General features: G+C 36.0%; 1 protein-coding gene and 1 long non-coding RNA gene across 3 annotated transcripts; both read left to right on the forward strand.

Moving 5' to 3' along the window:
* Positions 1-837: 837 nt before the first annotated feature.
* LOC105340364 (micronuclear linker histone polyprotein) lies at positions 838-4513 on the forward strand. Of its 2 annotated transcripts, XM_034457528.2 has the most exons (8): positions 838-978; positions 1779-2276; positions 2378-2599; positions 2775-3254; positions 3478-3534; positions 3699-3761; positions 3987-4127; positions 4307-4513. In XM_034457528.2, the coding sequence occupies exons 1-7, from the start codon at positions 928-930 to the stop codon at positions 4113-4115; spliced, it is 1500 nt and encodes a 499-aa protein (XP_034313419.2). In that variant the 5' UTR covers positions 838-927; the 3' UTR covers positions 4116-4127; positions 4307-4513. The 2 variants fall into 2 exon arrangements, with proteins under 2 accessions (XP_034313419.2, XP_019927802.3); XM_020072243.3 differs by lacking the exon at positions 3478-3534.
* Positions 4514-7775: 3262 nt separating this feature from the next.
* On the forward strand, positions 7776-10565 carry LOC117684632 (uncharacterized). Its single transcript, XR_010707903.1, has 2 exons — positions 7776-8074; positions 8201-10565. It is a non-coding gene; the product is annotated as an uncharacterized lncRNA (long non-coding RNA).
* The last annotated feature ends 1326 nt before the right edge of the window (positions 10566-11891 follow it).

The following is an 11891-nucleotide window of genomic DNA, read 5'->3' on the forward strand; positions in this document are numbered from 1 at the left end:
CAAAATCAATAGAATTTGAAAAATAATAACATCTGAAATTTTTTTTATTTACCGTTCAGTTATGCATCCATTCAATTGCGTTTATTTATACAATGAAATGCTTTCTTCGGTGATTCATGCGGAATATGAAGGTGGCGATATTGGAGAAAAAATACATAACAACGCGGGTTATGTAAATTTTTTCAGCATTGATCGCTACCTTCATATCCCGCATAAATCATCAAAGAAAGCATGTTTTGTTTATATTTACATCTTCCTTTTAACAAATTAATAAATTAATTGCAAAAAAAGTAAATGAAATTAACTATTGTTAATGTTAATCGGTACGTTAGCGAAAAGAAAGGGCCAAATCGTCTCCTATGGGAGTCCGACATCATGATTATATCATGGTGTCCGTGATTTTTCGAATAAACGGGGCGTGTAGATTCAGTCCTGTCAGTTTCATTAGAGCTATGAATTGCAATTTACGTAAGAGATATAGGAAATCATACTTGTTGTATGTAAAAATACGCATTTTACCAATATATATGGGCGCTCATCAAAGAATTGCGGTTTATAAAAGAACGAACAGAAAAAAAATGTGTAAAAATAAATATTTATATCCTATGAGGTAATCTATTAAAAATAAATTATTTAAAAATATGAAAAATAATACTTATTCTCAACTATTTCAACGTCTATAATCATATTTTTAAAAAACTTTCTGATTTGGTTGTAAGTCGTGTAGTCTACTTTTTATCGCGACATAACGTTATGCTACATCACTGCGCACGCTCGGCTCCGCGTCATCTACGTCACGACGTTGCCAAGGGTGATAACGTGTATATATATAGTTCGTTCTGTTTTAACAGCAGCGTCAAAGTAACGTCGCCATCAGCTGACAGCGGACGTGTTTTTTGTCAAGCGAGGAAAAATTGAAAATTCGCCATGAAACGGAAGCGTTCAGAGATGGGATTTGATACAGAAGAATTTCAAAGGGTACATGGCATACTTTGAAACGCAATTTATGTAAACTTGTGCATAAAAACACGAGTTATTTGGTCAAACTATTTTCCCCGGGAATATGGGGGTGACTTGTTTTAATAATAAGGAATAAATTCGCGTTACTACTTCTTTGCGACATTTTCTTTTGGTCATTATTTGTGAAATTGTGTTTTTCAAATATGATATGTAATAAAGTGCATGAATTTGCCCCTATAGTCACTTACATTATCATTTTTGAGAAAATATGATTTAGATTGATACTGACAATTTAAAAAAAGAGATCGAGGCAAAAAAACCAAAAAAAAAAACCCAGATATCTGAAATAGCCAGATTTTTAAAATCACAGCATTAATTAATTACCTGGTGTGATTATCCTACATGAACATTGTGTAAACATTATCCCAATACTACTGAAAAATACATTCAAAGGTGATAAAATGTACAAATACACTTATGTTTTGAGAAAATAGTGTATAAACAGGAATTCGATTTGCCATTTATAGTTAACTTGATTTTTTAGTCTTGAATTGTTGGCGAATGGGGCAAAAATAAAACGATTGCAAAAATAAGACTTTATACAGCACTATACAATGTATTCCCCAAACTCATTGTTTATACCACCAAGAGATAAAAGTTGTTTTCCACCTTTCTCTCTCTCATCATTGTTAAGTACAATATATGCAGATGTATCAACAAAACTCGATATCATCGGATTATATTTTAATTCATAATAATCTCAATTTATTTACTATTTACTATGGCATTCTTCACCTGTTCATATTTTGTTATTTCAGCCAGCAAAGCGGCCACGACTGGATAATGACAATCATCAGCCGGAAGTCAATCCTCATCCTCTAGAGATGTTTGCACGTACTGCCTTCTCATACCACACAGAATATATCTCACGTGAAGAGACAGGTTGTGGGTCCACAGACACACAGGCCGATGGACAGGAAAAGAGTCACGTGATTCAACCAGCTAGGGAGACCAGGCCTGGACCTACTGACAGTCAGACCAGCAATTACCTACAAATACAGAATGGATCTAAACAGGAAACGATAGAGAAAAGTCCGGTGAATCTACCAGCTGTGGAGACTTGGTTCGATTCTACAGACAGCAAGTACCTGCTATCAGACCAAACGGCTAACCTGGAAGAGGGTGATGAGACACCATCAGATACACTGGACCATCTATTGTCTCTTATCAATGAGTATCTTTACGAGACTACAGCAGTACTGAGTGCTTCATCTGTATTACAAAAGATAACAGAACCTGTCAACGATGCCGATTTGGTAAATAAATTACATAAGATAAAACAATTTTCTTCCATGTTTCAAGCGTATTCTTCCAACGATTGCTATTACTAAATTGTGTTATATGATTACTTTTGTAGGTCCGAAAAGCTACTGTCACTGATGAGTATTCTAGATGGCCCACTACTGGTGGTCTACACACGCTACCGCAGACTGCTTCGTCGGCATCCGCCATGATGGCCTCCGTCGATGGAGATAGATCTCGGAGCCTCATTGTTGAACATAATCTGCCGTCCTGTAGCGGCTCTGTCATCAAGTCCCACTCAGGGACCGAACAAACCACGTCTACAGATAGTGGACTGGTAAGATGTCGGTATTTATATCCGATGGTAATAAAAGAAAAAAATACTATAATTACAGTTATACAATATTGTGGTGTATTTTCAACCTAAAAACTAATTAATTATGCAAATATTCATCTTCTTTATGTTAGAAGTTACATTGTTTCATTACACTTTGATTTCTTTTCTTTCATAGAAGTCTGAATCTGGATCCATCAGGCTCAAAAAAGGTGTGCCTCGCAGACGGTCCTCCAAAGAGAGCGAGTCTAAAACAGAGGCTAGCCTTGAGCTTGCGTCGCGGACGCATTTCTCCGAGGAGGACACAACAAGAAAAAGTGCGTCTCGTAAGCGTTCACGTGAGAAGGATGCGTCCTATGAGAGTGCGCCCCGGAAGCGTTCACATGAGAAGGATGGGTCATATGAGAGTGCGCCCTGGAAGCATTCATCTGAAAAGAGTGCGTCACATACTAGTAAACAATCTTCCACAAAGAAAGCCATACAAAAAAGACGCTTTTCTAGATCTAAATCTCCCGACAACGCACTCGAACGTACTCAACACAAAAAGGCTAAGTGCGGCACCAGTAGTTGTGAAGGTCAGCGGGAAAAGGACAAAGACTCGGAGCGGTCTCGGCATGCGCAATTTGTAAAGAATCAGGGGACATCTCAAGCTCCCCAGGTGATTATGAGTGAATGTGAATACACAATGTTACAATAGAAATTCAGACTGTTGTTAAGAGATGTTTTTAAATTAATTAACCATTCAATGTAAGAAGATCGTTTTACATTTTGATGACAATGTTTTGCTGTCTCTCTATTTCTCTGTATCTTTTTTCTTTTACATATCTCTGTCTTTCTCTCTATCATCTGACTCTTCTCTTCTTTTTCTCCGTCGTTCTTAGCGACAACCTCCATACACTTCACTGGTCGCCAACTGGAAACAACAGTTGAACGAATGGGTAAGACAGGAGCATGTGCATACATATTGTACATGTATATTTTTACTTTATTGTGATAGGCTGTCAGACCTCGCTTTATTGTAGCGTAGCACGGGGTATTTTCTTTACCTTTAAAGCAAAATGGTTGATATCAATTGATTGATATTTATTTATTTTTTCTTCAGAACGTAAAGAATCGAGAAATTGATTCCAAAGATGTGCACAAAATGAAGTACCCTTCACACCTGGTAAGAAGGTTAATTATGAATAGCCAAAGACCAGTGCAATATTTGATGTCTATTAATAGTACTTTATCATAAAATTTATGAAAAGAAAAGTGTTCTTTTTAAAAGCATACGATTTGAATCGAGGGTTACTAGCTTGTTATTGTGTCCCCTAAGAGAATAAAACAAAACAAAAAACACTTACTACCCTATCCCAGAACAACGTATTACGGTTTGTTAATTTTTCAGCATGAGTGGTTGGAGAGAGTGAAATTCAATCACACAAGAAAGTGGAAGATGCTTCATTATGAGAAACCAAAATGGACGCCCCTACAGTTAGCGCTAACTAGTAAATCAAGATCAGCGGGCAAAGCCTAAAGTCATGTACCGGTACGTAAAAGTCTAAAATACATACTATATAGAATTAAAAACAATCTCTTCTGTTTAGAATTCTATGATAAAATTCAATTTGCCAAAGGGAATAAGCTGATTATACCTTCATAATTTTACACAAATTTATCCTCTGAAGTCGATGCTAATATCTTTGAAAATATTTCTATTTTTTGCAGATTTACGGTTCCGTGAAAATTGATGATTTGATCCCTGTGGGCATCAGAAATCTCAAAGATGTGCAATATTTTGATAGAACTTTAATCCATTTGATAAGTTTTGTGATGTGTAAATAATCGTTTCCTATGATCATGTGTAAAATACTATTATGCATCAATTATTGTTCAAATTCTAAGAAGAGATATGAATTAAAATATAACCATAAAGTCAAATCGCCTTATGTTATTTGTTTTATATTTATTTAAGAAATAAGGAAGCATGTGATGAAAAACGATCAGCGATTGATCAAATACAATAAAGCCCGAAGAGCTTTACGATATATTTAATAATCTTATTGCTGATATTTATTTATTTTTTGATATTGTTCAATTAATTGTTGTAAATCCCGAGTGCGCCTCAACGGTACGTCATTCGCGTCATTGATGAAATGTATTGGACTATACGTTACAAAGTCGATTCGTAGTGTTGCTCCTGTATCACAGACAAAGACACTGGGAAAATGTAGATATTGTGAATTTTTGTTTTTCAATTCATATTTTGTATCATTTAAGTAACGTATTTATACTCTTCCAGTAATCCCAGCCCATTTAAAGGAAACGATCTCGCGAGATCTTCCTTCTGATGGAGGGTTTTTTTCCTGCTCCTATTCCATTCGGACGTGTTCTTTTTACACCACAGATTTGACTCGCATTGTGTGGAGAACTGTTTCTGGATAGGTAGTCCCGATGGAAGCCCAAAAAGGACGAATTTAGGCAAAGGTGGCATTTCTGCTGAGCCAGATAAATCGTGCAGCCATGAGGGCAAAGTCATAGAGAGGTAATTAATAGCATACCAAAGAAAACTAAGAGCAAGCCTCTATTTAAACGTACATGACAAATCGTTATGACGACGACATACGAAGATGAATGTTCAGATGAGAAAGGTGAATTTGAGGATTTACACTTGATAGTCGCCATTATATCATGCATCCGTGATCCTTAGACCGTCTCAATGAGGAGATGAAATATATGTTGAAGCAAAGCAAAGTATGCCAAGAAGTATTTTAAACTCCATTTGGCAGAGGAAAAGATCAGCTTCTGATTTTTAGAGTACATGCACCAATACCGGGCAACAAGTTCTAAATTCTACTGATAATGAATGTATTGAGGACTTGGTGACGGATCACTTGACGTAATTATACAAACCGTGCTTTTTTGAGAACTTCTCAAAAAAGCACGGTTTGTATAGAAACGTGTTGCACAGTGTGGGAGGCCATATTGTCAAACACATAGAAAGAATTTGACAAAGCTCATGTGAGCCACACGGCAACTACGGAATCAGATGATGTTGTCAAATTGCTTAAAAAGACAGTTCTTATTATTGACAAATTGAACGTGGCGTGCCTATACGAGCAAAGACTGAATTGTACAAAGAAAGCGAGGAGCATTTTATGCGACATCGAGGTGAAACTTCAGAACAACACCTCTCTTACAGAACACCTGTAAAGCTACTCTCTAAATGAAGTCAAAGGATGTCTAGAGATGTCGAATGGTCCGTAAAAAAAGAAACCCGGAGGCAATACAGAGATGACACATGAAATCTAACTTTGAATTACGTGGCTTAAACCATTGTAATAGAGACGAATGCATCCACAATGCGATATGAGGTTACCGCCCATTTTCCTCTATCGGGGGGGGGGGGGGGGGGGGCAGTGGAGCCCAATAGAAAAAATGTCTTGGAACTTCATACAAAGAAAAAAGTTCACATTTATTAAAGATGGATGGCTGCAGTGACTTATTAACATAAACAAGACGGGGTAACAAAATCGCGAATTTTAACAAACCCTGCACTATCAAAAGATAGACTAGAATACTGTCTGGAAATAACTCATTAAGAAGAACTGCCTCCTGGATCTCTCAATTAGACAATCCCCAGATATTTGCACATTTAGAAACGCTGTGGAGTCCTAAGAGATGGATCTGTTTGCGTACAGGTAAAAGCACAGATAGAGAAGAACATAAGCCGGAAACACAACCCATTTCCTATGGTAGCAGTTGCATTCCTAACAAAATGGGGACACTGAAATGAATGGTCTAGAAACTATCAGACAATTATGAACTGTATGATTTATCAGACACTTGAAAAGTACTCCCACCATCATGGAGAGGGAACTCAAACAACTTAAAACAGATGCTGGAAACACTGGATTAGATGGAACTCCTTTTTTTCTTCTTTAAAACATGTAGAAAATATCTTGTCAGAATCTTGTAAGAATAGATGTCAGTAAACAGTTACTGATCGGTAATTTGGTGGTATGTAAGCAGGTCAATTAATGCACCCTTATAAAGCGTGTCATTTTTCATTTCCAAGGTAGCATATAGGCGTCGGAACCGGGGGGGGGGGAGACTGGGGGATTTTTTTTTCTTGTCAAGATTTCTGATAATTAGTCTAGCCCTCCCCCTTTCAATTTGCTTCCGACGCCACTGGGTAGTCTACATGTATAATCATCACTATCTACTAGAACTAACACTGTGCCGGATAATTATGCCAGTGCCAAGGTGGCGTTTTTGCACCCGCTTAAGCTGCATATATCGAAAAATTCAAATATGCCATATGATAGACCATTGCTTAAAGAGTTAACAACTACCTTTGTTATCAGTGTATCTCACCTGTCTGGTAAGATATTTACCTTTCAAAAATAAATTCCTATAGGAAAATAATTTTTCCCATAGGAAAATCAATATTCCTATAGGTAATTTGAAATTTCCTATCGGAATACAAGAACTTCCTATAGGAATTTCAATTCCGATAGGATTTGATAAAATCCGATAGGAAAACTTAATATCCTATAGGAAAACTACATTACTGGATAAAATTCCTACAGGAATTACCATTCTCCTATAGGAAATATAATTCCTCTAGGACTTTTAAAAAATCCTATAGGATTGTCAATATTTCCTGTAGGAGAGTCAATTCTCCTAGGGGAATTATCATTTTCCGATGGGATATTCATTTTTAAAGGTAAATATCTCACCTGTCAGGTGAAACACACTAAAAACAAAAGTGGTTATATACTCTCTAGACAATGGTCTATCATTTGGTATACATGGATTTTTCCGAAACTGCATCTTAAGCGGGTGCAAAAATGCCACCTTGGCACTGGCATAATTATCCGGCACAGTGTTATTACTTCTAAGAGGGCGGAGATAGTTGATACCTTGCCCTGACTGAATTCAGCATCACGACTCCTCTCAGTTGTAATGGAAGCACAGATTATTTTATACAAGGTGTCCCAACCACGTTTTACTTATTGTTCATGGGCGTCATTTGGGTATTTCATGACAACTAGAGCCTCTGGTTTGTGCACCTTTGTTTGGGCTTAAATTGCATTTGAAATACTATAAAGTCGGAGATCTTGAAATGTATTCATAGCTTAATTATAGAGTTCCAGAAAACGACCAATATTGAAAAGTTGAAGAGAAACAGACGTGAACGGAAAAGGGGGGTGGGTGGTATAGATTCGTGTGCATATAAAAAGGATCTCGAAACCGTTCTGATATCAATTTACATGAGAACTTTCGATTTAAATTTTAAAGACGCACACCTACGTAGGAACTATTTACAAAAGATGAAACCATGGCACTGTTTATGCTACTAACAACACGTCGCAGGACCTCGTACCGATGATAGAAATGGTATTGATTTTCTTGTTAAATTTTCTCAACATCAACGTCGTTTCAGGGGAAAACAGATAAATAGGCTTTTAGATGTTGACATATGGTATACAGGTAAGACTCTATTTGAGTTTCTTTCCAATTGCAATTGACTTATAGTAACATTTGGAATATAGAGTGGCTAAGATTTTTAGGATCTCAGCAATGTATTCATGCAGTGATCAAGTGTTTTCGTAATAGATATGGCAGACCTTAAAAAATCCAAGATAAAATCCCATTCTTGTGAGGCCTGTAGATATTCGATGTGTGGAGATTGCAACTTAACACATTCTACGGACGATGTCACTAAACATCATGGTATCCATGCTAACCCTGATGTATTTATCGGTTATCGAGGTCAATGCAATGTCACTATGCACGCTGGGAAGATACTATGGAGTTGGTGTCTTACTTGTTTACTTCCGGTATGTCAAAGATGTGTGACAGATGATATTCACGATAGTCACAAAATTGTCGATATTGTAACAGAATACAGACATCGCAAGGAGCAAACCAAAAAATCAATTACTTCTATCCGGGATGATTTTTTGCAACGTTGTCTTGCAATGTATGAACAAAAATCGTCACTATTTTTCACTATCTTATTGAAGAACATAAGTTATGAAAAATGTCAACCTGAAAAACTAAAAAATATTATTAATGTTGCATTGAAAGTAAAATTACCCTTTTTAAGACTAGGTCAACGAACAATTATGAAACAAAAGGAAATTTTAATACATTTTATTAAATCTTTGGAGTCAGTTTTTGACGATGAAAAAGTATGTGAAAGACCAGTAAGTTACCTTAAGACGTTGAAAAAAGTGTCTTTTGTCTACGATAGGGATTACTTAGATCCATCTGTGAAGTTAGAAACGAAGATGGACTGCAAATTTTCTGAAGATGATATTGAAGTTATGATATTTAAGAGCCAATTTTCACCGATGCAATTTCCCAAACATTGGATGAAAAGAAACAAATACACTAATGAAGAAGGGATGCAATTTTTGAATGCCCTAGATACGGACTTCAATGAAACTAAAAGTCGAACTTGTCAAGACTGCTTAAAAGAATTCCCTGGTCAGTGGGAGACACAGCCTGAAATCGAGGTGCTGTTACGATGGTGTCGTGCTTGTAAACATCTGGTTTGTCCACAGTGTGTGACAACCAAGAAACACAAAAAACATGAAATTGTTGATATTGAATCCGAATATAGGCTACAGAGGAAACAAACCATACTGTCATCGAATACATGTAGTTTCATCACAAATTACTTGTTACCCAAATGTCGTGACATGGAAAAACAGGTAAACAAAAAGAAAGATTTTTTTTCCAGAGAAAATTTAAAATATCAGAGCGCTTTTCTTGCAGAAAAGTTGAAAAATATCATAAATGTTGCTTTGAAAAGCAAGATGAATGACTTAAGACAAAGCCAAAGAACAGTTTTAAAGCAAAGCGAAAACTTACTACATTTCATTAAATCATTGGAGATTGTCTTGGACGAGGAGAGAGCATTCCAAACGCCAGTGAGCTTTCTTGTGGCTTTGAAAAAATATCACGTTATACAACCTGTGAAATTAGAAACGAAGTTAATTTCGAGGTTTTCTGAAGAGAATATTGAAAAAGGAATGTGCCAAAACTATTTTTTACCCATGGACTTCGGAGCTCGTCTCATTTCAGAAGAAGAACTACATGTAAGTGGAAGACCTACCCACATTTCTCCTTGCACGGAGAAGAAGATTTTGGTAAGCTCCTCCGGGACACTGTATGTGCATAACTTCTCTTTCAAATACCAGAAATATGATCCGATCAAAGATATATGCATAAGTGAAAACGGTGTCCACACGGTTAGAAAGTCCAAACAACCGATTTACATAGATATAAATGGGGACTTAAAATCATGTTCACTGCTTACAAATTTCACGTCAACCTTGCCACTAAAGAGATCAGACGAATGGGTTATATCATGTATTTACTGTTCACCTCGCAATGAAAATTTACTTGTTGGGTTAAAAAGTGTTGGTGACAGTAAAGTTACCGTTTATGATGAACTTGGAAATGAACTTCTAACAATTCAAGTTAATGAAAAACACCAGAACCTTTACTGCAATCCAGTATTCATAACAGAAAATCGGAACGGTGACATCGTTGTGTCTGACCGCGGTACAAACTCAGTTGTGGTGACTGACCAAACCGGAAACTTCCGGTTTACAATTGATGGAAACGATGTCGTAAAACGGAAACAAGGGTTTTATTCAGTCTGCACGGACTCTTTGTCCCGCATTCTGATTTGCTCCGGAAGTGGATTGTTAGTATTCGATAAAAATGGTACTTTTCAAACCTATTTTACTCCAAGAGAATCACTAGCTTTTCGGGAATATTTTTTACCATACGCGCTGTGTTATGACACCGAAAATGAAATCTTTTGGGTTGTAAGTAAGAAAAAAAAACGCTATATCGTGTCAGGATTTAAGTTTTAAAAAGGTATTTGTTTAATTTCATCAAGTTCAATTCTAAAAACAGAAGCTAAACAGAGAGAGAGAGAGAGAGAGAGAGAGAGAGAGAGAGAGAGAGAGAGAGAGAGAATGTTTTTAAACAAACTATTTTGTTTTCAATGTTGTGTTTTTATGTTATTAGGTTGTAAAAAAAACTAAATAGTCATAATTCTTTTTGCTATAGTACCAACTCCCCCCCCCCCCCCCCGAGTTTTTAAACTTTTCCAAAATCCTTATGCCGGGAAACAATAACTTGTTTTGGACGGCCATCCACTTTACATGGTATATTCTTGCTAAAAGATCTTTCTCGCGTTCAGTTTCTGTTTAAAAAACTGTCAAGTTTGTTTAATTAATTTATTTATTAGACATTCAGTTGTATTGTGTTTCTCCTATCTTAATTTGATGTGGTGCAGTGTAATTTATGGGGAGTGGAGTGGCCGGTTTGGTTGAATGATGGATAAGTAGAAAGACATGAGTTCAGAGTGAGATTTATTATAAAGTGTTAGTAATTATATATGATTACTAAGACTCTTTTGTGAACATGGCGTTTATATAAGTGCACATATATATCTTAAAAATACTTGTGAAAAATTTGTTTAACATTGAAAAATGTTTAAAACGACGAGAGACGATAGTAATGGTAATGAATAAAAAATAACAAGTTTATCTAATAGTTTCAGATCAAAGAAAATATTTCAGGAAAAAAATATCAGATTGACTGAATTGCAGAATCGTACAACAAACAACCCTCATAAATTCAGTCTGACGAAAGTCGTACCTTTTATGCCCAATTCAACGAAAAAAGTCTGAAGTCAATGCCAAAAAAGAATAAAAGAAATATGGCGCTTGCCCCTCTCAAATCGTGATCAATGTGAGGAAAACCAAAAGCAGATGTATGAAATGTGTTAATGGTTTTAATAGAGAGAATTTTATGTAATGCTTAAAGATTCGACAAGCAGATATTGGGTTTTAAAGCTCATAATGCAATGATGTCCCTTATGTTATTAGTTTAGTAGTTTGTTTTCGTAGTGCAACTAATGTTTCTTGTGTTATCTTTGCCCATTAAAAATGAACTATTGTGGGCAAACAACTTCATTGTCATTGCTTAATATTATTATGAAAGGCATTATATCACGATCTTTGTTATCTACATGTATGTGCTTACGATACTGAATGAAAGCAATGGTTTTAAAGGCTTTTTTGTGTTTGTCACCTTATACCAATGAATGTTAACATTAAATTTACGCTGATTTGTTTGATTTTTTAGAACATATGTACTAATGTCTTCAATGCTTTTTAATTAGATTCTTCTTCTACGTTTGAGTTTCCGAGAGAGAAAGAGAGACTGACGAAATTGAAATTGTAATTCAGTCCAATAACACCAAACAAAAATAAGCATG

The sequence above is a fragment of the Magallana gigas genome, chromosome 7 (assembly GCF_963853765.1).
Source record: "Magallana gigas chromosome 7, xbMagGiga1.1, whole genome shotgun sequence".
Taxonomy (NCBI): Eukaryota; Metazoa; Mollusca; class Bivalvia; order Ostreida; family Ostreidae; genus Magallana; species Magallana gigas.